The 24,224-nt window shown below is 31.3% G+C and overlaps 1 protein-coding gene across 1 annotated transcript; it reads right to left on the bottom strand.

Annotated features, from left to right (window-relative positions):
- Window positions 1-456: 456 nt before the first annotated feature.
- Window positions 457-23,058, bottom strand: LOC114333855 (uncharacterized). Its single transcript, XM_028283849.2, has 2 exons — window positions 22,545-23,058; window positions 457-763 (listed from the first exon to the last, which is right to left on the bottom strand). The coding sequence occupies exons 1-2, from the start codon at window positions 22,738-22,740 to the stop codon at window positions 507-509; spliced, it is 453 nt and encodes a 150-aa protein (XP_028139650.1). The 5' UTR covers window positions 22,741-23,058; the 3' UTR covers window positions 457-506.
- Between the last annotated feature and the right edge of the window lie 1,166 nt (window positions 23,059-24,224).

The following is a 24,224-nucleotide window of genomic DNA, read 5'->3' as shown; positions in this document are numbered from 1 at the left end:
TGCATCTCCGTCGTATTTTTCGAAGGGTTTTCATCTCCGCTGTTTCGAGCAATCTTTTTGTCCTCTCTGTGTCGGGTCGTGTTTCTGTCGCGTATGTCATTATTGGTCTGATGACTGTTTTGTAAATTCTGCCTTTCATTTATTTTCCGATATTTTTATTTCTCCATATTGTGTCATTCAGGCAACCTGCGGCTCTGTTTGCTCTATTCAGTATTGTATTTATATTCAGTTACCAAAAATCCCCGAGTAACAAAATGTGCCCTTAATGTACTGATTTTGACAAGTTTGCCTATGCACTATTGGATGCAGTTTATGCACTTTAAAATGCAATGATGCATTTCCACCCATTTTCTATTGTAGACTTTTTCCTAACGTTGTTGTTCCGAACACAATGCAAAAGGTTGCAAGTTTCCTAAATGACCTGGTCTAATAAGTACAATGGTAGATAAGAAGTAGTTGTTAATTTATAAAATTACTTTATTTAGAAAATTAACAAACATAAAAACTTATCCTATACCAAAACAGCTATTTAACATACTGAGATAATTAGATGTTGTGAGCCGTCCTGTCTCATTATATCCTATAGCAGAAAAATTACATTTAAGGAATTGTATATCATCTAAATTGGCTTTTGTGCCGTTATTATAATGGAATGTGTTTTGAAAGTTTGTGTTAAGTGTCTCGACCCTTCCAGTTAAATCCAAGAAATCTGTTTCGTAATGTGAAGTTGCCTTTTCCGACACAAACTTTCCTAAGAAGAATCCTGAAAAAAAACAAACATTTTAAAAAATTAGGAAATGGTTGAATGCTCGAATAAATGAATTTTAAAGTCAAAAGGCAGATATCGAGCACTGAATTTAATTAAATCTTGCCCAAGTATACTTTCGCTCACAAGAGCATCCTCAGGGGCATTTCGTCAATAAAAAGAAGGTATCCTCGAATGTCATTTAATTATTATAGATCATTTTGGTGGCAAACTTAAATTAACAACTAACTACACACTGAACAAGGGACAAACATATAAATTAAATTGCCAGTAGGTTCTACATTTTAAATATGGAGGCAGAACGAAGAATGAAGCAATGAAGTATTACTTTTTCTTTCTATTTTTACGTCAAGAAAAAGTAATACTTCATTGCTTCATTCTTCGTTCTGCCTCCATATTTAAAATGTAGAACCTACTGGCAATTTAATTTATATGTTTGTCCCTTGTTCAGTGTGTAGTTAGTTGTTAATTTAAGTTTGCCACCAAAATGATCTATAATAATTAAATGATATTCGAGGATACCTTCTTTTTATTGACGAAATGCCCCTGAGGATGCTCTTGTGAGCGAAAGTATACTTGGGCAAGATTTAATTAAATTCAGTGCTCGATATCTGCCTTTTGACTTTAAAATTAATTTTAAAAAATATTTACCACATTCGTTTAATTTGACTGCTCGATTTTTTAACGTAACTATTATGTTGAAAACAACTTTAGATGAAGTTTTTAACAATTAAAAAGTTCTCCTATGGTGGTAAGAGGGATTGAACTACCCTGGTGATGGGGTTGATTAACTGGAACGCACTATGTATTCATAACTACTTTATTTTGGTAAACTAATACCATATAAATGTATTCAGTAGATAGGTTATTACGATTACATTATTGTGCTCTAACGGCAACAAACCCCCAAACCTAACTAACTAACTCGACTGATCCACTAGTGACTCAAATCTGATCTAAATCTCAACGTGTTCAAAAATAATCAACCTTGTTGATGTAAGCAAAACGTGCAGTTTAACTAAGGTGTTCCACTTTGCAATTATAACAAATATGCCTGATGTTTATTGTTTTATAAATAAATATCTAACGAATACCTTAGTTAACTTATAGACCAGAGCGGTAATTTATCTGTAAAAAAACGTATATTTTTGGATGTGCGAGGTGGCATTCGGATTTTTGCAGATAAAGTTAGGTGACAACTTCAATAATAATAATTAACTTATGCTCCTTCTCAAATATGCCCGGAACATTAATAAAAAATAAAAAATTTAAAAATTTCTAAAAACATCGATTTTTTTCTACTTTCTTTACTTATAACTTTAAAAACGATTCATTTTGGAGCAAAGTCATTGGAAATAAAATAAAGATAATTGAATTTTGTATGATATACTAGTTAAAAATGTCTTAAATTATTACTCTTTCTGCAAAATAGCAATAAATACAACAGGCCCGGCCCTAGGAATTTTGCCGCCCTGGTCAAGGTCGGCGACCGCCGCCCCCTTAGTAGACCGAAAAACTCAAAAATTTCACCATGGCTCTTAATTTGCTGAAATCTATCACATAATGCATTAACGGTTGTGTGTATAATTTTTAAATAAAAGTCAACTTTATATCGTGTCTCTAGATCTAGGTCCATACTTTCATCTTCAGCCTCATAGCCAAATTCGACGCATCCAACGAAGACTGTACTAACTCAATTTTTGGCGTTTTTGAGTTACACCCCTGACAAATTAGATAACCGTGATGTCTTTCACCGAACAAAGTTCTATATTAATCTGTTTACGTTTAGGCAACCAATTTTGCACTTCGATATTGTACTAACTTGTATATCTTTACATTATCCCACGAAAACTATCCTATCTCCTATCTGAGATAGGTAATAAGCTATCTCAATCAAAGTTAGTATAGTCTTCCTCGGCATTCCGAACGGAATCGTCATTGTCTCGTGAGTTAGTATAGTTTTTGCATTTTTAGGTTAAGTAAAATACGCCTACATGAACAACATTGTTTACGTTTTAAAAGTTGTACAGCGTATAAATTTCTATTAGATAAAAATAATACATGTGAATAGAAGGTGCATTTTATAAGTATACATAAGTATCCAGGATGTACTATCCAGGATGTACTATCCAGGATTTTCCCGATTTTTTCCAGCGAATACTGTACTAACTCATTCAAAAACCATATAAAGAAAAAAAATTGACATGTTCAAAAGCACAAGTGGAACAATACGGTTAACACAATGGATAAATATAAAAACAATTTAGTAAATAGGAACCCCTGATTTTATGCGTTAATCAAAACTTTAACTTGCTTTATTCGAAAACTTAAAAAAATGAGTTAGTACAGTCTTCGCTGAATGCGTCGAATTGTCTTTTCACTTTTCTCTTTTTTGCTATTACTGTGCCTCCGATTTTTGGGTTCTCAATTTTTAACTTGCGTCTGTCAAATAGCCCTGGAATTTTAAATCACTTCCGAGAGACTTGATACTGAAAGCTTGATGTACTTCCATATCAATACATATCCCATACCAGTGATTTGCTAACTACGTTGATGTGAAGTAAAATGTCATGCCATATTACCACCGAGCAAAGAAAAGTCAAATCACGGATTTGATTTGCCAAACAGCTTGCCTCATGAGCAATCATTTTATCGTTGATTTTATTGACAGTGATTTCTATAAGAGCATCGTAGATTTCTTCAATTTGGTATCTCATGGGAGTAATTGCATCAATTCTACTTTCCCATCTAGTTTCGGACAAAGATTACAATGTTAGGCTAGAAATATGATTTTTTAGTATAGCCCAACGATGAATAGATGCTGAGAAAAAGTTGTAAATTTTTGTCACTAAGGAAAAGAAAGAAACTGCACAGTGTGAGGCTTTAGCAGCATCGTTCACGACTAAGTTAAGTGAATGGCTAGAACATGGAACAAAAATGCTCTAGGATTCATTTTCAAAATTCTGTTTTGAGCTCCCAAGTTCTTCCCTTTCATGTTTGCCCCATTATCATACTCTTGTCCTCTCAAATCTTCCAAAGGTATTCCCAGTTCATTCAGTTTTTGCAAAATAACTTCTGTTAAGTCCCAAGCCAGTGGATTCCAGTACAGGCACAAATCCAAGGAAATGTTCTGCACTTTTAACACTTTGTGAACAGGTACCTAAATCGACAAAACGTGCAACAATAGTCATCTGTTCCACCCCAGAAATATAAGGTGTACAATCTAAAATAATTGAGGTGGTTAGAAGTAAAAGGGTTTAAGTGCACAAAAATGGATTTATAACTTGGTGGTAAAAGGATTCAAGCATATTTCGCCCTACATCGTCAGTTATCGCCATTACATTTATTTTAATGAAAACAATTGCATCTTGCATTGGTAGTAAACGGGTTTAAGTGCGCTGGAACCATTTTACAACAAAATTATTTTTATAGTATTCTGTAAAAACAAGTAGTAGTAAACGGGTTTAAGCACGCTTGAATCATTTTACCACAAAACTATTTTTAGTATTCTGTAAAAACCTCATGTTAATGCAGGATTACTTTTGCTTTAGGAAGAATTTAAAAAGTTGTGACTGGCTGAATGGCAAAAGCCTGTGCCAAAAAAACAAAAAATTGCAGGATTAATTTCAAGTAAATAAATATTATATTTGTACCGAATTTCGAAGACTAATTATGCAAAAATATTATGCAACGTGCCAGTTGTAACTACACTGTGGATAACTGCTGTAATACAAGCTGGAATGAAAATGATTAGTACTTACCTAATAGTTAAAGTCAGCACTTGAACCGTTTTAACAGTAACATTTATTAATACCATGTACCGATTCAAGTACATTTTCTTAGTATTTTAGAATTTATAAAACTCAACAACTTTTAAGCTGATTATCTAAGAACTCTCAAAACTGCACTTAAACCCATCTACGTCAGACCCCCTACGTCAAACAAAAAGTTTAAAATTTTATTTTCGATTTGGTCATGGAGGAGCTGAATAATTTCGTTTTGAATACGTTTTCCCAAGTAGTGATGCTGCTTGTTACTACCATTCGTTGTTCTGCTAATGTGCTCTTGTAAGACAGAATCAAATTTTCCAAAGAGATCAACAAGCTTTAAAAAATTACCATTGTTACGAAATTTATTATCAGAATCACCCCTCACTATTCTGATCCCACTATTCTTAAGCGAGGAAGAAGAAGGCGGTGTTGTCAATTTGAAGCTTGTAATTGTTATTGTTTCGCTTAGGTATTTAATTCTCGTTTTTACAGTTGCATTTTTTCCGCTCTTTCTTTTTCTGTTCCGTTGATAATATTAAGAACGAATTTATATTTCTTCAATTTCAAAAATTGGCTGTACTCTAAAATTTACCGCCCCTAAATTTGCCGCCCTGGGCAGCCGCCCAGTTCGCCCACCCCTGGGGCCGGGCCTGAATACAAAATAAGACGGCAAAATAAGCCTGTTTTTCTTCAGTGCTTTTCAACTACTTTGGTTGCATTTAGAACCTTCGTAATTCGCTTAGAAAATTCTTAGAACATACTTAAATCATCCACCAAATTTCATTAAAATCGACCTGATAGATGTTGCATAATAATCTTGCAACCTAAATTTTTTTAAAAAAGTTCAATTTTTTTAAAAACTTTCTGAACAAAAAGTAGACCAGTTAAAGGTTTGCTAATTTTTTCACATATAAAGAGGCTCTCTACCTATCTAATACACTTTACAGAATTAAAATCTGAGTTTTTAAGCGGCCTTAGCCCTGTTTAAAATTTATAAACAATTTTTTGACTTATAAACAAATACAGTGACGACGAGTTGGTATAAATTCATTTTCTCGAGAATGGGCGTCTCTGGAGATAAATCCAGATACAGGTCGATTTTTATTTTTAAATTCTAATTTTTTAGTATACATATCATACTAGTGGCGTCATCCATCTGGGCGTGATGACGTAATCGATGATTTTTTTTAATAAGAATAGGGGCCGTGTGATAGCTCATTCGAAATGCTATTCAATTTTGTATTCACAAATATAAACATTAACATAATTATTCATACAGGGCGCCCAAAAAAAAATTTTGAATTAAATTAATTGAGACAAAAAGAAGAATGTAGGTAATTTATTTAATGTAAAATACATTTTACTGCAGTCAGAAAACAGAAAAAATGTTAATTTGAAAAATAAACATTGCTTTTCGCTTAAATTAAGTGTTAAAACTGCTAAGAGGCTGGTGGGTGGCAACTAGTATTTATTTAAGTGAAAAACAATAGTTATTTATCAAATAAAACATTTTTTTCCTCTTTCAGGACAACAGTAAAACGTATTTCGAATTAAATAAATTACATACAACCGTCTTTTTGTCTCAATTAATTTAATTCAAAAAAGTATTTGTGCACCCTGTATAAATAATTATGTTAATGTTTATATTAGGAAATAGAGAATTGAATATCCTTTCGAATGAGCTATCACACGACCCCTATTCTCATTTAAAATAATCATCGATTACGTCATCACACCCAGATGGATGACGTCAGTAGTTTGATATATATGACAAAAAATTTATAATTTAAAAAAATAAAAATCGACCTGTTTCAGGATTTATCTCCAGAGTTGCCCATTCTCGAGAAAATGAATTTATTCCGACTCAAGCGTCCTCACTGTATGTACTTGTTTATAAGCCAAAGAATTGTTTATAACTTTAAAACAGTGCTGAGGCCGCTTAGATAATCCGACTTTAATTATGTAAAGTGGATTGGATAGGTAGAGTGCCTCTTTATATGTAAAAAAAAATAGCAAAACTTCTAAATAGTCTACTTTTTGTTTAAAAAGTTTTTAAAAAATTTGAACTTTTAAAAAAAATAGATTGCAAAATTATTATGCAAAATCTATCAGGTCGATTTTAATGAAATTTGGTGGACAATTTAAGTATGTTGTAAGGATTTTCTAAGCGAATCACGAAGGTTCTAAATGCAACCAAAGTGGTTGAAAAACACTGAAGAAAAACAGGCTTATTTTGCCCCCTTATTTTGTCTTTATTGCTATTTTGCAGAAGGGGTAATAATTTAAGACATTTTTAACCAGTCGTATATCATACAAAATTGAATTGTCTTTATTTTATTTTACTACGACTTTGTTCCAAAATGAATCGTTTTAAAGTTATAAGCAATGAAAGTAGAAAAAAATCGATGTTTTTCGAAATTTTGAAATATTTTAATTTTTTTATTAATGTTCCGCGCATATTTGAGAAGGAGCATAAAAGAGTGTAATGAGATAAATCCCATTACACTCTGTCGAATAATAAGAATTGTTTTCATATAACAATTTGGGGGGAGGGAGTTACAGTAGAGTATAATACACCAGAATTTCTGTGTCTGATAAACTTTACGACAGCATTTGACACATACAGACTAAAATATGTAATCCCATCGTCTCTATAATAGAGAAGTTCCTTTAAATATCCTAAAAACTATTGAAAAGATCTACCAAAACAACAAAATCTAAGTCAGCAAAATAAGACAGGGGACTCATTATGCCCCATCGTCGCTTAAGATGCAAAAGCTCGCAACCCACAAATGGATTTTTGTGCAGAAGAGTAACAAAACATGCTCTACATGCGAAAGCCGTCAGACCTAAATGGACAATATTGTTGATTTAATATCAAGGTATTAGTATTACCTTGATACTGAATCAATAATTATATTTAGGTTTGGCGATTTTCGCATGCAGAGCATGTTTTATTACTCTCCTGCACAAAAACCCATTTGTGGGTTGCGAGCTTTTGCGTCTTAAGCGACGCTATGCTTTTAAAATCATGGATGACATCTTCAAAAGTACCAATAAAGAAAAAGGAGACAGAATGGGAAACAAAGAAGCAAAAATACACTATTATGCAGACGACGCAATATTGATAGCTCAAGATGAATATGGTGCACAAAGACTAGTTTACAAATTTAACATAAGAGCAAAATAATTTAATAAGGCAATCTCAACTTAGGAAACTGTAATAGGGTGATTCCATTTCAAATCACTCAGTTTTGGACCAAAAAAACTTTTGGATCTCGGATTTGTCTGAAAATTGGTATATAGCATCTGCGGGATGTAGAAATAAAACATTTAAGGTCGAATTATCTTCTTCTTCTTCTTATTCTTTTTTTTTTCTAAAAATGTTATTTTAAGCGATTTTACAGTGATTTGGTGTTTATTTAAACAAATTTGCATTTTCTATCTTAAAGTATCAATGGAAAACATAATAGTTTAATAGAAGGGACTCAAAAATGTCATTATATGGCATTTTAACAAGTTATTTTGATTCAAAACAAGTTTTGATCAAATTTTATAGTGTAGAAAACGTTAAAATACCGTTTTTTACATTTTCCTCCATTCCCAAAATACATCATAATCAATTTGGCTGAAAATTTGCCTACAGATAGCTAAAACATAGGACTTTAAGTGGTTAGAAGGATTTGAATTATATTACAATACCAAAAAAGTTACATGCAATATGTAAATATGATGTGACATGTGTGATATGAGATGTGATATTATCATAGTCAAAAATATAGGGGTCTACTGTAAGTACAATTAACTCAGAAAATATCGATCTCACGACAAAAATTGTTAAAAAGAAATTGTAAATACGATTTATTTGGAACAATTTCAGTTCCTACCATTTTTGTCGAAAAGTTAAAAGTGGCGGAGATATTGACCAAAAACGGTTCTCCTTTAAAATCAAGATGGCGGCTAACGTAACGGAGGAATGCATTCGCGATTTTAAATTTAGGCTACTATTGACTCCCTAAAGATTAGAAAAATAAAATTTTGAGCAGCTCGGCATGCAAGGTCAAATGCTATACCGACTGGATTAATATATCTACTTTTGAGTCTGATATTATTGCATGTAACTTTTTTGGTATTGTAATATAATTCAAATCCTTCTAATCACTTAAAGAACTATATTTTGGCTATATGTGGGCAAATTTTCAGTCAAATCGATTATGATGTATTTTGATGGATCAAATTATGATGTATTATGATGTATTTTGTCAAATCGATTATGATGTATTTTGGGAATGGAGGAAAATGTAAAAAACGGTTTTCTAACGTTTTCTACACTATAAAATTTTATCAAAAACTTGTTTTGAATCAAAATAACTTGTTATCATGCCATATAATAACATTTTTGAATCCCTTCTATTAAAATATTATTTTTTCTATTGATACTTTACGATAGAAAATGCAAATTTGTTTAAATAAACACAAAATCACTGTAAAATCGCATAAAATAACATTTTGAGAAAAAAAAAAGAAGACATTTTAACCTTAAATATCTTATTTTTACGTCCCGCAGAAGCTATACACCAAGTTTCAGAAAAATCGGAGATCCAAAGGTTTTTGCCTGAGTGATTTGACATGGAATGTACCAATAATAGTAATGGAACTAAAATACATTGGAATTGCACTATCCAACCATGGAGACCTAGACAAAGAAGTCAGAGATCAAGTACAAAAAGCAAACAGACTGGCAGGATGCCTTAATTGCCATATATTTTTATATGACAAAACATACATATTAACACTGAGATAAAGTCAAGAATTTATAAAGCCAGTGTAAGAGCAATAATGACATTATACATCAGAAACAAGACTCGACACAGCCATAACACTAAATGGCAGAGATTATAGTACCGAGAATAATTACAAGAAAGAGGGGTGAAGACATTAAAATTTTGTAACGTACAGTGTAGGTACAAACGAATGGATACTAAATAGAAAAAAGAATGAAAGCACAAGCACAAAGGGGGAGACCCAAGTGGTCAGAGTAGCGAGAGATAAATCACCCATCGGCAAAAGTAGTATCAGACGATCGTGCAAAAGATGGAGTGACACGCTTCCTTAGAGATATCAATCTGCCAATCAACAAGCAGAATTGCTTACCAAGAGGAAGAAGAAATTTTTAATGAAAAAACTTTTAAAATAAAGGCAGAATTAAACACTAAGATGTTTTTTTTTTTTCACTGAAGTTTCATTACAACTGATTTGAAAGTAACGACCTGCTGAATTGGTGAAAATTACGATGAGTTTATAGCTGTTTAATATATATAGCTGTGTAACAGCGTAGCAAGGGGCTGCGTGCTAGACATGACATGGCTAACTTCAAGCCAGTCAACATGCAGTCAACATGGTTGTCACTTGTATGATTTATTGTATGTAAGATGTTTAGTAAGTTTTATAAAAATATATAAGTTTACTCAGTACTATGATTGTTTGACTTATAACCCATTAAATAAAGTAGTTTAAACATGGCGCAGTCAAACAGCTAGTTGGGTTACAGTTTACAGTCGAAAAGCTAAATTTATAGCAACTTGTACACGAGGTACCATACATAACCTACAATGGCAGTGATGGGAATAAATGTAAAATTACCACCAGATTTTGACCTGCAGGATCAAAATGCTGCAAGCGAATGGAAGTTCTGGAAGACTAGTTTCGAAGATTATTTACTAGCAACGGGACAAGACCAGTCAGCAGATAAAATGAAAATGTCAATTTTAAGAAATATAATTGGGGCTGAGTCTGCCAAAATTATGTCCACATTCGAGATCCCAGAAGCCGAAAATAACAAGTATGACTTGATGATATCACTAATCGATAAGTATGTTAATCCAAGGATGAATGAATCATTTGAAAGATACAATTTTATCATGAGGGTCCAGAAAGAAGGAGAGTCGTTTGAGCAGTTTCTTACTAGTTGTAGACATTTGATTCGAACATGTAATTATAATGAAATTGATCCAGAACAAACAGCCGAAGATAAAGCTCTGAGAGACAAAATATTAATGGGCATCAGAGATCCAGTTACTAGAGAAGCTCTATTGAGAGTGGACAAACTTACCCTACAAAAAGCCATCGAATTTTGTAGAACTAGTGAACAAAGTAAGAACCAAAATTTGAAATTTCATACCGAAAGAAAAGATGTAGACATAGGAGAAGTTCGTAAAGATAGGTACCAGGGCCATAGAAATTATAATAACTCTAGAAGTAAAGCGAATACCAATGAAAAATTCAAGTGTAAAAGATGTCAATCAACTCATGGGGCCAGAGAATGTCCAGCGTATGGAAAGAAATGTAAGAAATGTGGGCTTTTAAACCATTTTGCAAAGTCGTGTAGAGTGAAGAATATTGATGTCATAAATGAAGATAGCAGTGATGGATCAGCTGATAGTTTTGTAGGAAATGTCAGTAAAGTATACCAAAATGTAAGTAGTCAAAATATTTGGGATGAAATTATAGAAATTGAAAACAAGAGAATTAAAGTAAAACTTGACACAGGTGCAGATGTAAGTATAATTCCATTAAAAATTTTTAAGAAAATTGATAAACAATTTAAAATTAGGGATAATCATTATGTACTGAAAGGGTTTGAGGGTACTCAGGCTAAAACAATGGGTGTCGTAAATTTATTTTGTAAACATAAAAATAAGTATGTTTACGAGGATTTTACAATTATTAATGGGGCAACTCGAGTTCTTTTAAGTGGTAAATTATGTATTGATTTGGGGTTAGTTAAACGAATCAACAATATTGAGAGTTGTGGTACTTTAGAATTAGCAGAAAGGGATAAATTTATAAACCTTAACCCTGAAGTTTTTAGAGGTCATGGTAAATTTTGTGGTAAACATAGGATCACTACAGTAGACAATTTTGAGCCAGTAAGTTACCCACCTGTAAATGTACCTGTCGCAATTAGAGATAATTTAAAAAATGAATTAGATAGGTTGACAAAAAGAGGGGCAATTGTCAAAGTTAATGAAATTGACCCCAGGGCAAGCATAAACCGCATTGTTATTGTGGAAAAGCAAAATGGTAAGTTACGTTTATGCTTAGACCCATTAGATCTAAACAAACAAATAGTCCGCAAACCAAGAGTAGTACATAAATTGGAAGATGTTTGTGCACAAATGATAGGTAAAAAGATATTTTCTGTATTTGATCTCTCTGAAGGGTATCATCATTTAGAACTTGACGAGACATCATCATGGAAATGCTGTTTTGCAACTTCTTATGGAATTTTCAGATATAAAGTATTGCCATATGGATTATCAAATTCCCAAGATCTGTTTCAAGAAGTAGTAGAAGATAAATTTAAAGGTATAGAGAATTTATTGATTTGTCATGATGATATGATTGTTATGGGAACAACAAAAGAAGAACATGATACAACTGTTAAAAAAGTGTTAGAAAGGGCTAAAGAAGTAGGAGCAAAGTTTAATGGGGACAAATTTCAATATTGTCAAGAAGAGGTCAGATTTATGGGTCAAGTTTTTTCACATAAAGGGATGCAAATAGATCCTGACAGAGTGGAATCACTTTGTAAACTTGAAAAACCAAATAGTAAAGTAGAATTACAAAGAATTTTGGGCGCATTTAATTACGTTAGACGGTACATTCCGAACATGGCTGAACATATTCAACCTCTTTGTCAATTACTTAAAAATAATGTAGAATGGGTGTGGCTCCCGTCACATCAAAAATGTTTTGATAATTTAAAGAACATAATTTGTAAATCACCAGCGTTAGTCCCTTATGATCCTAATCAAAAAATTATTTTACAATGTGATGCATCTAAAAATGGTTTAGGTGTTTGTATGTTCCAGAAATATGATTCTATTCTAAAATTAGTAGCTTGTGCATCACGAAATATGAATGATAGTGAAATAAATTATAGTCAGACTGAGAAGGAACTATTGGCAATTTATTATGCTACTCAAAAATTTCACAATTTTATTTATAATTTTGATGTTGACGTTCAATCAGATCACAAACCTATAATCTCCATTATGAAGAAGCCAATTTCCAAAATTGGATCAGTTAGACTCCAACGTTTAAGGCTTAAACTTCTCAAGTACAGATTAAATGTATATTTTGTTCCTGGGAAAGACATACATTTTGCTGATATGCTATCTAGGTCCAGTTTAAATATAGAGACACATGACCCAGAAATGTTTGAAATGGTCCACTCAGTGAGTAAACATTTACCTATGAGCCAGGAAAAGCAATCTGAGTTAAGACTAGCTACTAGCCAGGATGAGGCATTAGCAGTAATTTTTGATTTTTATTATAATGGGTGGCCAAAAGAAAAAAATGTTCCTCAAGTGTGTAAAAAGTACTATGGTATAAGAGATTCACTGTATTTTGAAGCTGGCATCGCATTTATTGATGACAAAATAATTATTCCGAAAAAACTTAGGCTTGACATGATAAAATTGCTTCACAAAGGCCATATAGGAGTCAGTAAAACTATAAACAAAGCCAGGAGTATATATTATTGGCCAGGACTTAATGATGATGTGACAAACTATATAAAAAAATGCAGGATATGTGAGAAATACAGACCAAATAATTATAAAGAACCAATGATGCCTCATGACATTCCCAGACTAAGATTCAATAAAGTTGGTACAGACATTTTAGAGTATGGTTCAAAAGCATATTTAGTAATTGTAGACTATTTTTCGCATTGGTTGGACATTTCAATATTAAAAGATAAAACCTCCAGTTCAGTAATCAACTCATTTCAAGATACTTTTAGTAGATTTGGATATCCAGAAATTTTAATTGCAGATAATCTACCATTTACTTCGGTAAAATGTAAAAATTATTATAGAGAAAAAGACATTACAATTATGACATGCACTCCACATTACCACCAGAGTAATGGACTTGCAGAAAAAGCAGTCAATATAAGCAAACAAATTTTAAGAAAGAGTAATGAGGAAAATGTTGATTTTAGAGATTTGGTGATGGAATATAATAATACCTGCATAATAAATCTTGATGCATCTCCAGCTCAAATTTTACAGAGCAGGATCCTGAGAGGACAATTACCAACTACAGCTAATAAATTAGAACCTACAATCCAGAAACAAGTATATAAGAATTTATGCAAAGAAAAAGAGAAGTTACAAGTACGTTATGATAAGACAGCACGAAGAAAACCAGTAGAGTTTAGAAAGGGAGATAGGGTAGTAATAAGAAGTTCAAAAGATAATTATTGGCGTAAAGCAATTGTGTTAGAAAAGGCCAATGAACCTAGATCATATTGGGTGAAAAAAGAAGATAACAATAAAATTATTAGACGGAATTCACACCAAATGAAACATTCATACACCACAACACTTGAAAAAGAACTCATTTTAGAACCCGAGTTGTACCCTGATATTCAGTCACAAAGTGTTCATAAAGATACCACTCACATTAACGTAAATGATAGTGTTAATAAAACCATTAGTTGCCCAAGCCCAAATGTAAAATCAGTACCTACATTGAGTCATAAAGTCAACCCAAATATTGAGACTTCTAACAGTTATAAGACGAGAGTTGGTCGTAATATAAAGACCCCTTATAGATATCGATCTTAGGGGGAAGGTGTTTAATATATATAGCTGTGTAACAGCGTAGCAAGGGGCTGCGTGCTAGACATGTCATGGCTAACTTCAAGCCAGTCAACATGGTTGTCACTTGTATGATTTATTGTATGTAAGATGTTTAGTAAGTTTTATAAAAATATATAAGTTTACTCAGTACTATGATTGTTTGACTTATAACCCATTAAATAAAGTAGTTTAAACAATAGCAACATTAAATTTTAGTGAAAACAAGCAAATTTGTATTGATCAATAAACATTTCCATGAATCAAGCTACTAAGAAATTTATTGGTTTTTTTTTACAGTATTGATTTTTTGTTTGTAAGCAGATTAAAAACAGTGTTAGTATGTAGTAACATATTTCATAACGCTGCTGCATTTTTTTGTTTTGTGTTTATGAACAGTCCTAAACAACTGGACTGGACAATTGTAAGTAATAATTATTGCTCTATATTGAATACTTCTTACCGCACGGTACCTATTATGTTTTCGCACAATAGACAGATTTTTAAAGTTGTGATTAGTGATAAAACTGTCAGAAGAATATTACATCAATACAGGGTGTTTCATTAATAATTGTCCATATATAAAACACTTAAATAAAATGTGGTCCCTTGCTGAGTTACAAGGTGTTTTATCTAAAAATTTAAAAATTGTTTTTGCCCAGCAATTTAAAACTATTCGACGTATCCTTTTCATACTTGGCAAAATGTGCGACTACTATATACCCTACTAAATTATGATAAACAAACGTTTCTAGCTACTACCAGAGGCGTATGACAGGGGATAGTGAATGGTTGACCCTTCTCAAATTCTACGCCACTGGAGGAATTACTATTTTAGTGCCCTTTTAGATTCTCCAATACTTTCTACGTAAATAATATACTCTTCGTTGGTAACGATAAAGTTATTAGTTTTCGAGATATTTAAAGTTAAATATGAAACGGCACAGTTATTTTTGATTATTTTATGATATGATTCATATGATTAAAATTTAAGAATTATTTGTACCCAGTACTTTAAAACTATTTGGCCTATCCTTATCATACTTGGCAGAAAGTGTAGGTACTGTACACCCTACTAAATTAAGATAAATAAACGTTTCTAGCTACTACCAGAGGCGTACGAGAGGGGATAGTGGCTGGTTGACCCTTCCCAAATTCTACGCCACTGACTGAAATTGCTATTTTAGTGTAATTTTTTGATTTTCCAGTACTTTTTATCTAAATAATATACTCTTCATTCGGAACGATAAAATGATTAGTTTTCGAGATATTTGAAATTAAAAATGAAGCGACACAATACATTAATTAAAATAACCGTGTCGTTTCATTTTTAACTTCAAAGATCTCGAAAACTAATGACTTTATCGTTACGAATGAAGAGTATATTATTTTCATAGAAAGTATTGGAGAATCCAATAATTGAACTAAAATATCAATTCCGCCAGTGGCGTAGAATTTGGAAAGGGTCAATCATTCACTTTGCCCCGTGGTACGCCTCTGGTAATAGCCAGAAACGTTTGTTTAACATAATTTAGTAGTTTGTACAGTACCTATACTTTCTGCCAAGTATAAAAAGGATGCGTCGAAAGGTTTTAAAATGCTGAGCAAAAATAGTTTTTAAATTTTTAGATAAAACACCCTGTAACTCAGTAAGGAACCACATTTTATTTAAGAGTTTTAGGTTAAATCATCGTATTTTGTGATAAGGTTTCTCCAGTTACTATATGGACAATTATTAATGAAACACCCTGTATATTTATATTGGTTAATTTAAGAGCTATATAACTCAGGTTCCATGTCAACATCATTATACAGTGAGCACGTAAAGTTTGGAATAAATTCATTTTTTCATGAATGGCCAATTTCAGAAATAAATCCCGAAACAGGTCAATTTTTATTTCTAAAATTACCACTTTTTGGCATATATGTCATACTGGCGACGTTTCGGGACTTTTTTCCAAAATCGTCCATTTTCGAGAAAATTAATTTATTCCAACCTTTACGTACTCTCTGTATACCGATTTAGAAAAAAATCACGATTCGTTATTTGACACATTTAAATGAGTACTTAAAATATGAAAAAAAATCACCCAAAAAAGCACTTGTTTCGAATTTAGAGTATGTTTCGGTCTGAAAATGGCCAAAATGACACTGCTATTTAAAAAGTTGTAATTCAAAAATATAAATTGACCTGTTTCAGGATTTTTTTCCAAAATCGTCCATTTTCGAGAAAATTAATTTATTCCAACCTTTACGTACTCTCTGTATACCGATTTAGAAAAAAATCACGATTCGTTATTTGACACATTTAAATGAGTACTTAAAATATGAAAAAAAATCACCCAAAAAAGCACTTGTTTCGAATTTAGAGTATGTTTCGGTCTGAAAATGGCCAAAATGACACTGCTATTTAAAAAGTTGTAATACAAAAATATAAATTGACCTGTTTCAGGATTTTTTTCCAAAATCGTCCATTTTCGAGAAAATTAATTTATTCCAACCTTTACGTGTTCTCTGTATACCGATTTAGAAAAAAATCATTCGTTATTTGACACATTTAAGAGGCTACAGTAGCGATCAACAGGTAGCAACAAACGCGTTCCAAGATTGCGGCTCTAATTTTGAATATTTTGTCGAGATATTTGGCACACATATTCGTAATATAATAAAGAATGGCGGTACAGAGCCCTATTTCAGAAATATGTTAGTACGTGGAAATTACTCTATAACTAAATAAAATGTTGAAAAAAGGAGCCTGTACCGCCATTAAGAAGAAAATAAAATAAACTTTTTTATCCCAAGCCTAGATTTTGTGTAATCTTGGAACTACTAAAATTTTTCATTTCTAACAAGAAATTGAACATATTTTAACTAAATAACTAATTAGGCAACATAGAGAAATTATCACTGTCATTTTGACAAACCTGCGTCAGATTTTCTGGATTTTCTCTAATCTGTTCTGTCATCTTTATCGATATCTGTTTAGTGCAGTAGTGCGTTAATTTAAGAATTCGTTTTTGTTGTTTCATAGGAAAGTAGTGTTTATTGATAGTTAATTTATTATATATATATATATATATATATATATATATATATATATATATATATATATATATATATTGATGTGATCTCTATTATTGATATGAGATAATATTCTTATATGTTACTTAATTTAATCAATGTATTAATACTAATCCAATTAATTAACCAGATCACATATCAATATGTTTTCAATCTCAGGGCGAATTATAAATTAATTACTTACTTCCGTGGCTTCTAAATATTTCTTAATGGTTCCTAATCGGGATAGAAAAGAAAAGAGTAAAAAAAATACACATATGGGTTACAATTATAATCAAAATATTTTTTATTTTATTTATAAGGCAATCAATGCTTAATATTTGATATTTCTTATTATTCTTAAACATAACATTTACAAATGGGAATCTTATTTCCTTTTGGTCTTCAATTGAAAGTTTTTATTAACATTTAACTATTAGGAGTTATTAGGAACAACTCTATTTAAGTTTGATGAAGCTTTTCTGATATTATTGATTATGTTATTCAATTTTTTATGTGGAATTTAATACGAAAAACCCATACATTCATGTCCAAACAAATGAGACTGACCTTTTCCTGGTGAACTGAAAATGTCCTCACACAAAACCCTTTCCTGCTATCCTTGGCTGCGATCAAACCTCGTCCTGGCTTCCAGTGATGTTCTCCTTTGAAAAACTAGCTCGAATAGCTCTCGTTTCTGCTTTTGTCGTGATGCTGTGTTCTACCTTTTTCGAAACTGCTATCAGCTACCGGGACACTCTGGGCTCAAGGAGGTTCTTTTACTCTCGACCTGGCCTACTTCTCGTTCCACGATAGATACTCCACACTCACGGAACTACACCGGCTTTCTCACTCTCCGTACACTACCGTCTACTACTCGACTTCACTTCTCGACCGCTCAAAACATTCTGATCTCTATTTGTCATTCATTCCCCTACTTTCTAAATATCCCTTCCAGATTCACAAATCAAACTTCCACCACCAATTCTCATTCGCAGTATTCCTCAAAACCAATTTTTAAACTTTCTAAATATGCTTAATGGATTTCAAAGAAAATAGTTAATTCCCATTCTAAAATTACTTTCTACTATATACAAATTTTAATGACCTATTCTCTATTTCCACTTAGTCTTATTTAGCATCGGCTAATGACCGATCCTTCCGCGAACAAACGATAATGACCTATTAACGATTTCACTTGAGTCTTATTTAATCACTTCTTAAAATTAAATATAACAATTTGTTGTATACAGGTTGTTCTAAATTTATATGCCCGTGTTTGAGAAAATTGAAAATATTTTATATTAAATTGAATTCTGTTTATAATTATCAAATTTTAATTTTCATATCAAATAGAAATATAACAATATATATATATATATATATATATATATATATATATATATATATATATATATCAAACAAATGAAATAGAGAATGTCGAAAAATCCCCTTACGAATAATTCACACATCCACCATTTCACTGACATTAATATATATATATATATATATATATATATATATATATATATATATATATATATATATATTTGTACAAATATTTTCGACCGTACTGTGTTAAATAGTGATTTTTTGAATAACGGCAATTCGGTCAGATGAAATAAAACTCTATTTGTTCTAGGTCTCAATATTTCGTCACTATTTGGTGACTTCTTCAGGAGAAAACTGTAAATTTATTAAGATTAGATATGGACAAAAGACAAAACATTTCATTACTTACAACTTAAAAGAGTGATAATTTAAATTCGTTTAACATATTATATTGAACATTGACTTGAGAAATGACTGATGTTATTTTGACATATATTTGGGAGTTATGGTAACTGCAATATATTTTATGTTAATAGAATGGTGTCTAATATTGAAAAAATTTTTAGTGAATACGTCAAAGTAAACAAGAGAAAGTATTTGCGAAATTTTAAGGTGGAAAGGTAATAGTAGACAAATGAAAAAGGACTTAAAGTATTTTAAATTGACTATAAAATGTAATCGATGGTACGTAATGAGTTAGTGTAAGACTGGTATTCAGAACTTTAATAAAAATAAGATAGATTCATTGTTAGTAGATTAATTGAGTAATTTGTTTGTATTTTTTAAATTTTGGGAAAGAATGTTATGAATTACTTAGAATATTACAGTAGATATTACTCAAATGGTTAGTGTCAGTCTTATAATTAATTTAAAAAACTTTTTGAAATGTTTTTGAACAATGGCTACCCAAAACACATTTTAAAAAAACTTATTTATAACACCAACTCATCTAATAGACCTTTGATTAATAATCCACAGCCAGTTATTTACAAAAAAATACCTTATGTCCAAAATTTAACAGACCAAATTGTCCCACTTTTCAAAATTTTTCCCAACATCAAATTAATTAAGTACAATCCACTTCTAAATTCTATGTTGTTCTCAAAAACTAAAGCTAATACTCCAAATACATTAAAGAGCAACATAATTTACAAAATAAACTGCATTGAATGTCAAGGTTGTTATATTGGTCAAAGTAAACAGTGGCTTAAGTAACGCGTCACTCAACATAAAAGTGACTGCAACATAAGAAAAAACTGTTGTGCCTTAGTAGATCACCACTTAAACACAGGACATAAATTTGATTTTAATAATGTAAAAATTTTGGAACAAGTTGACAACTATAAAAAACGACTCTTCCTTGAGATGGTACATATTAACAAAACTCCAGAATCAATTAATTATAAGACTGACACTAACCATTTGAGTAATATCTACTGTAATATTCTAAGTAATTCATAACATTCTTTCCCAAAATTTAAAAAATACAAACAAATTACTCAATTAATCTACTAACAATGAATCTATCTTATTTTTATTCAAGTTCTGAATACCAGTCTTACACTAACTCATTACGTACCATCGATTACATTTTATAGTCAATTTAAAATACTTTAAGTCCTTTTTCATTTGTCTACTATTACCTTTCCACCTTAAAATTTCGCAAATACTTTCTCTTGTTTACTTTGACGTATTCACTAAAAAATTTTTTCAATATTAGACACCATTCTATTAACATAAAATATATTGCAGTTACCATAACTCCCAAATATATGTCAAAATAACATCAGTCATTTCTCAAGTCAATGTTCAATATAATATGTTAAACGAATTTAAATTATCACTCTTACGCCCGGTTTCATAATCAGTTAAAGTGGACATTAAGTTTTAGGTTGGTACCCTTGTCAATGCAATTCATATGGGTAAATGTCAACGTTAAAGTGGACTTTAGTTAATGTTCACTTTAAGTTGATTATGAAACCGGGCGTTATAGTTGTAAGTAATGAAATGTTTTGTCTTTTGTCCATATCTAATCTTAATAAATTTACAGTTTTCTCCTGAAGAAGTCACCAAATAGTGACGAAATATTGAGACCTAGAACAAATAGAGTTTTATTTCATCTGACCGAATTGCCGTTATTCAAAAAATCACTATATATATATATATATATATATATATATATATATATATATATATATATATATATATATATATATATATATATATATATTTGTTGTTGTATAAGTTGTTGGCCTCTTTGAAAGAATAGATTGTTGTTAATTGTGAGTTTTAGTTATATGTAGGTAGGTAAGTATATTTTACGTAAAAATATTTCGAATTCTAATGCGAGTATATAAAGTTTTAGGAGGATTTTTTATTCTAAAAATATTATCAATAGTTTAACAAAATGGAAAAACTAAATCAAACGAAAAATAAAGTGAAACCTTCCAAGATCAAGTCCATTAAAAACCTTGCCAAAATTATGCGAAAATCGAAATTTGTTTCGCTTCACAACAAAAAATAATTATTTATTATTGTTTTATTACTAGATATTTCATGCAAATACCTTTCTAAATACCTATCTTAACATAAAATTTTTACCCATTTTGGTTTATTTTTATAAATATCTATTTATTAATAATAAAATCGTTTTCTATTACTTCCATTTAGCGCGACTATGATATTGTCAAAATATGAATCTTAGATAATGTCAAAGATTACCACTGTTGCCAAAGTTTATGATACTATCTCCCGAAGTTTTATTTTGTTGCTACCTGTTGATCGCTACCTGTTGATCGCTACTGTTTACTCTTAAATGAGTGCTTAAAATATGAAAAAAAAATCACCCAAAAAAGCACTTGTTTCAAATTTAGAGTAGGTATGTTTCGGTCTGAAAATGGCCAATATGACACTGCTACTAATAAAATGGAAAAATAAATAAAAAAATCGTTCTTTATTTAGATTAAATGGGGGGTATCTGCCAATAACATGGGGAAAATATCAAAAAAGAGGATTTGTCGTATTTTGAGCATGTTCTGGTCTGAAAATGGCAAACCTGATCCCGGTATTAGAAATACTTAACCAATTTATCAAAATGGAGAAAACGCAGAAGATGGAATTTTTCGAATTTTGAGGATGTTCTGAAGAAAAAATGGCAAATATAACCGTATCATTCAAAGAAACGAAAAAAAAAGAAAAAAAAATATTTAGAAGTTTAACAAAAATTACCTACATAACTTAAATTATTTTAAATTCAAATATTTTTCCTGAACTCAATTTTGATTAAAAAATTCTGAAAAAAAATCTGAGTGTTTTGTATGCATGCGAATATGTCACGATTTTTTCCAATTTTCTTTAAAGCAAAGGATCGCTTAGAATTTTTTCTCTTTTTTTCGAAAAAAAAAAACAAATTTTTTGCTATAGCGGACCGCTAGGGTCACCAATTGAGCTGAAAATTACATTAAGGGGGTTTTAAAAGGTGTACTTTCGAGTGCCGAATCCTAAATAAAAATCCAGCCGATAGCAAACGTTACCATATTATCCTGCTATAGTCTTTACTTAAAAATAAAGAATATTTCTCATTTATGTCAAAAGTTTAATTTATTTAAACACTTGCACGTATATCCGAGAATTTTGGCGAATAGTTTAATCCTAGAAGGAAAAATAAAAAAAACTTAATTCATACACACACAGATTCGTAAAATATTAGTCACATAGCAAAAGACTTTCAACTTTCGTAATAAAATCTTTTACTATACATACCACAAAAATTATTACACGTGATTTATAGAAATGAGCAGGAGAATTTCACAAAATACACTGAATTCTGAATTATCTAAAATGATATGATTACCTCTAAATATAAATTTTATTAGCCTTTCTACTATTTTCAAAAACATCACAGCTATTTTTAAAATTTGAAGGTCGGACGGTGTTTATTAATATGAATTTTAGTATTATGCTTACCTCCGATCAATCCAAAAAATGTTACTGTAAGGATGATGCTACAGCATAACCTTTTCGTGATATATTCGCTGGACTCCATAGTGCTTTTCCCAATTTCCGCACTTAGCACCCGCTGCATTTTTACTAAAAATTTATTCGTACGTTGAGGATAAAATCCTTTGTGACATGTTGTATAAATATTTCTTGGTAAAAACATAAACAGAGGAAACTGGCAGACTTAGGTGAGACGTAGATTGGCGACTTTCCAAATAATTATACAAGATTCATAATTTTCGTAAAATAGACTAGCTTATTTTCTTTAACAAAAGATACGAGCGTAAAACTAAGTGTGTTTCTAGTACAATGAGACTAACAAAGCATGAACGGTCACCCACTTTTTATTAAGGGAGAAATTCGTATTAAAATAAAGTGTAAAGATGTAAAAAACAGGACCTTCCACAAGTATAGTTACGGACGGCGCGGCGACGGAAAGTCGGATTGCCCCCTCCTTAAGGGATGGTTCCTCATCGAAACTTTTCGCTTCGCATCCGTAACCATGCAGATTGCACGAGACTAATACCTCGACGTCGGTGTCTTTAAAGATCTCTCTACCAGATTTCGCACAATCCTCCAATCTAATTGGCGGCCTTTCAATTTTGTCGTAGTTAACTTTTGCACGCTGGACTTCAACACGTGATCTCTCAATTGAATTAATGTCTCCCATACCTCGTGCTAGGTAGATTGGTCTTGGGCAGTGTATTTTGTTATCAGATAGAAAAGGCAAAGTGATGCATCTCGAAGTTTCAAAGCTTTCCTGGGAGCTGGCAGTTAGCATTCAAGTTCTGCAACCAGGGCTGCTTTATCCATTAGGCAATATAGGCAGTTGCCTAGGGCGGCGAATTATGAGAGGGCGGCAAAAATACTGTACAACAAATATTTGTATATAAAAATTAAAATCGAATAACATTTAAGTACATCGTACATCCATCAATGGAATATAAGTGGGCATTCATTTCTAGAAAACAAATTGCATTTTCTTAACACTATTCATTCAAAAAGGACAGAAGTCGTAAATTTAGGGATTATTGGGCCGTCGTCGGCAGCACAGCAAAGGCAGCGGGCGCACTGATCTATATTTTTTTTTAAACTGAATCCTTTTGGGTTATTTGTGGTTGAAAATTTGCCATTTTCATTGAAAAATGTCGCCTTTTCGGACGGTTTTTTTACGAATACTTTAAAAATTATGCATCTAACAAAAAAAACTATATAAAACATTTTTGTAGCTTATGAAAAATCAAAGAGATTCGTTCCTTCATAAGTCTTCTAGTGATAACATAAAAAGAGATATGGTAGGTGAAATGAATTTTTTTTGTGCCTGCTCAAATGGGTGTGTTCAACTTAATAACAGAGAAATGGTCGATTCTAAGGGTATAATACTATTAATATCTTTTGTAATTACTGCCTGAAAAAACGACCGCACTGTTAAATTTCGATTACATTCAAACTAATAGGAGATATGGTGCAACAATAAAGGATGACTAATTTATTTTAAGATAAAATGCGAAGTATGTATATTTTATCCCCTCATCCACCAGATTTAAATGCATCGTTTTGCTTCTACAATACCTTTTACTATAGTGTTATTTCTATGTTCAACAAGTTGGACGGGTTTAAAATGTATGGATTCTGAAAAAAAAAATA

Source organism: Diabrotica virgifera, chromosome 2 (assembly GCF_917563875.1).
Source record: "Diabrotica virgifera virgifera chromosome 2, PGI_DIABVI_V3a".
Taxonomy (NCBI): domain Eukaryota; kingdom Metazoa; phylum Arthropoda; class Insecta; order Coleoptera; family Chrysomelidae; genus Diabrotica; species Diabrotica virgifera.
The sequence above is the reverse complement of the archived record's forward strand: the minus strand, read 5'-3'. Positions and strand labels throughout refer to the sequence as shown.

Coding starts and splice junctions, on each gene's coding strand:
- LOC114333855 (XM_028283849.2), bottom strand. CDS start 22,740: ATGTTTTTACCAAGAAATATTTATACAACATGTCACAAAGGATTTTAT. Junction 764..22,544: donor ATTTTTTGGATTGATCGGAG/GTAAGCATAATA, acceptor GTTTTTTTTCAG/GATTCTTCTTAGGAAAGTTT.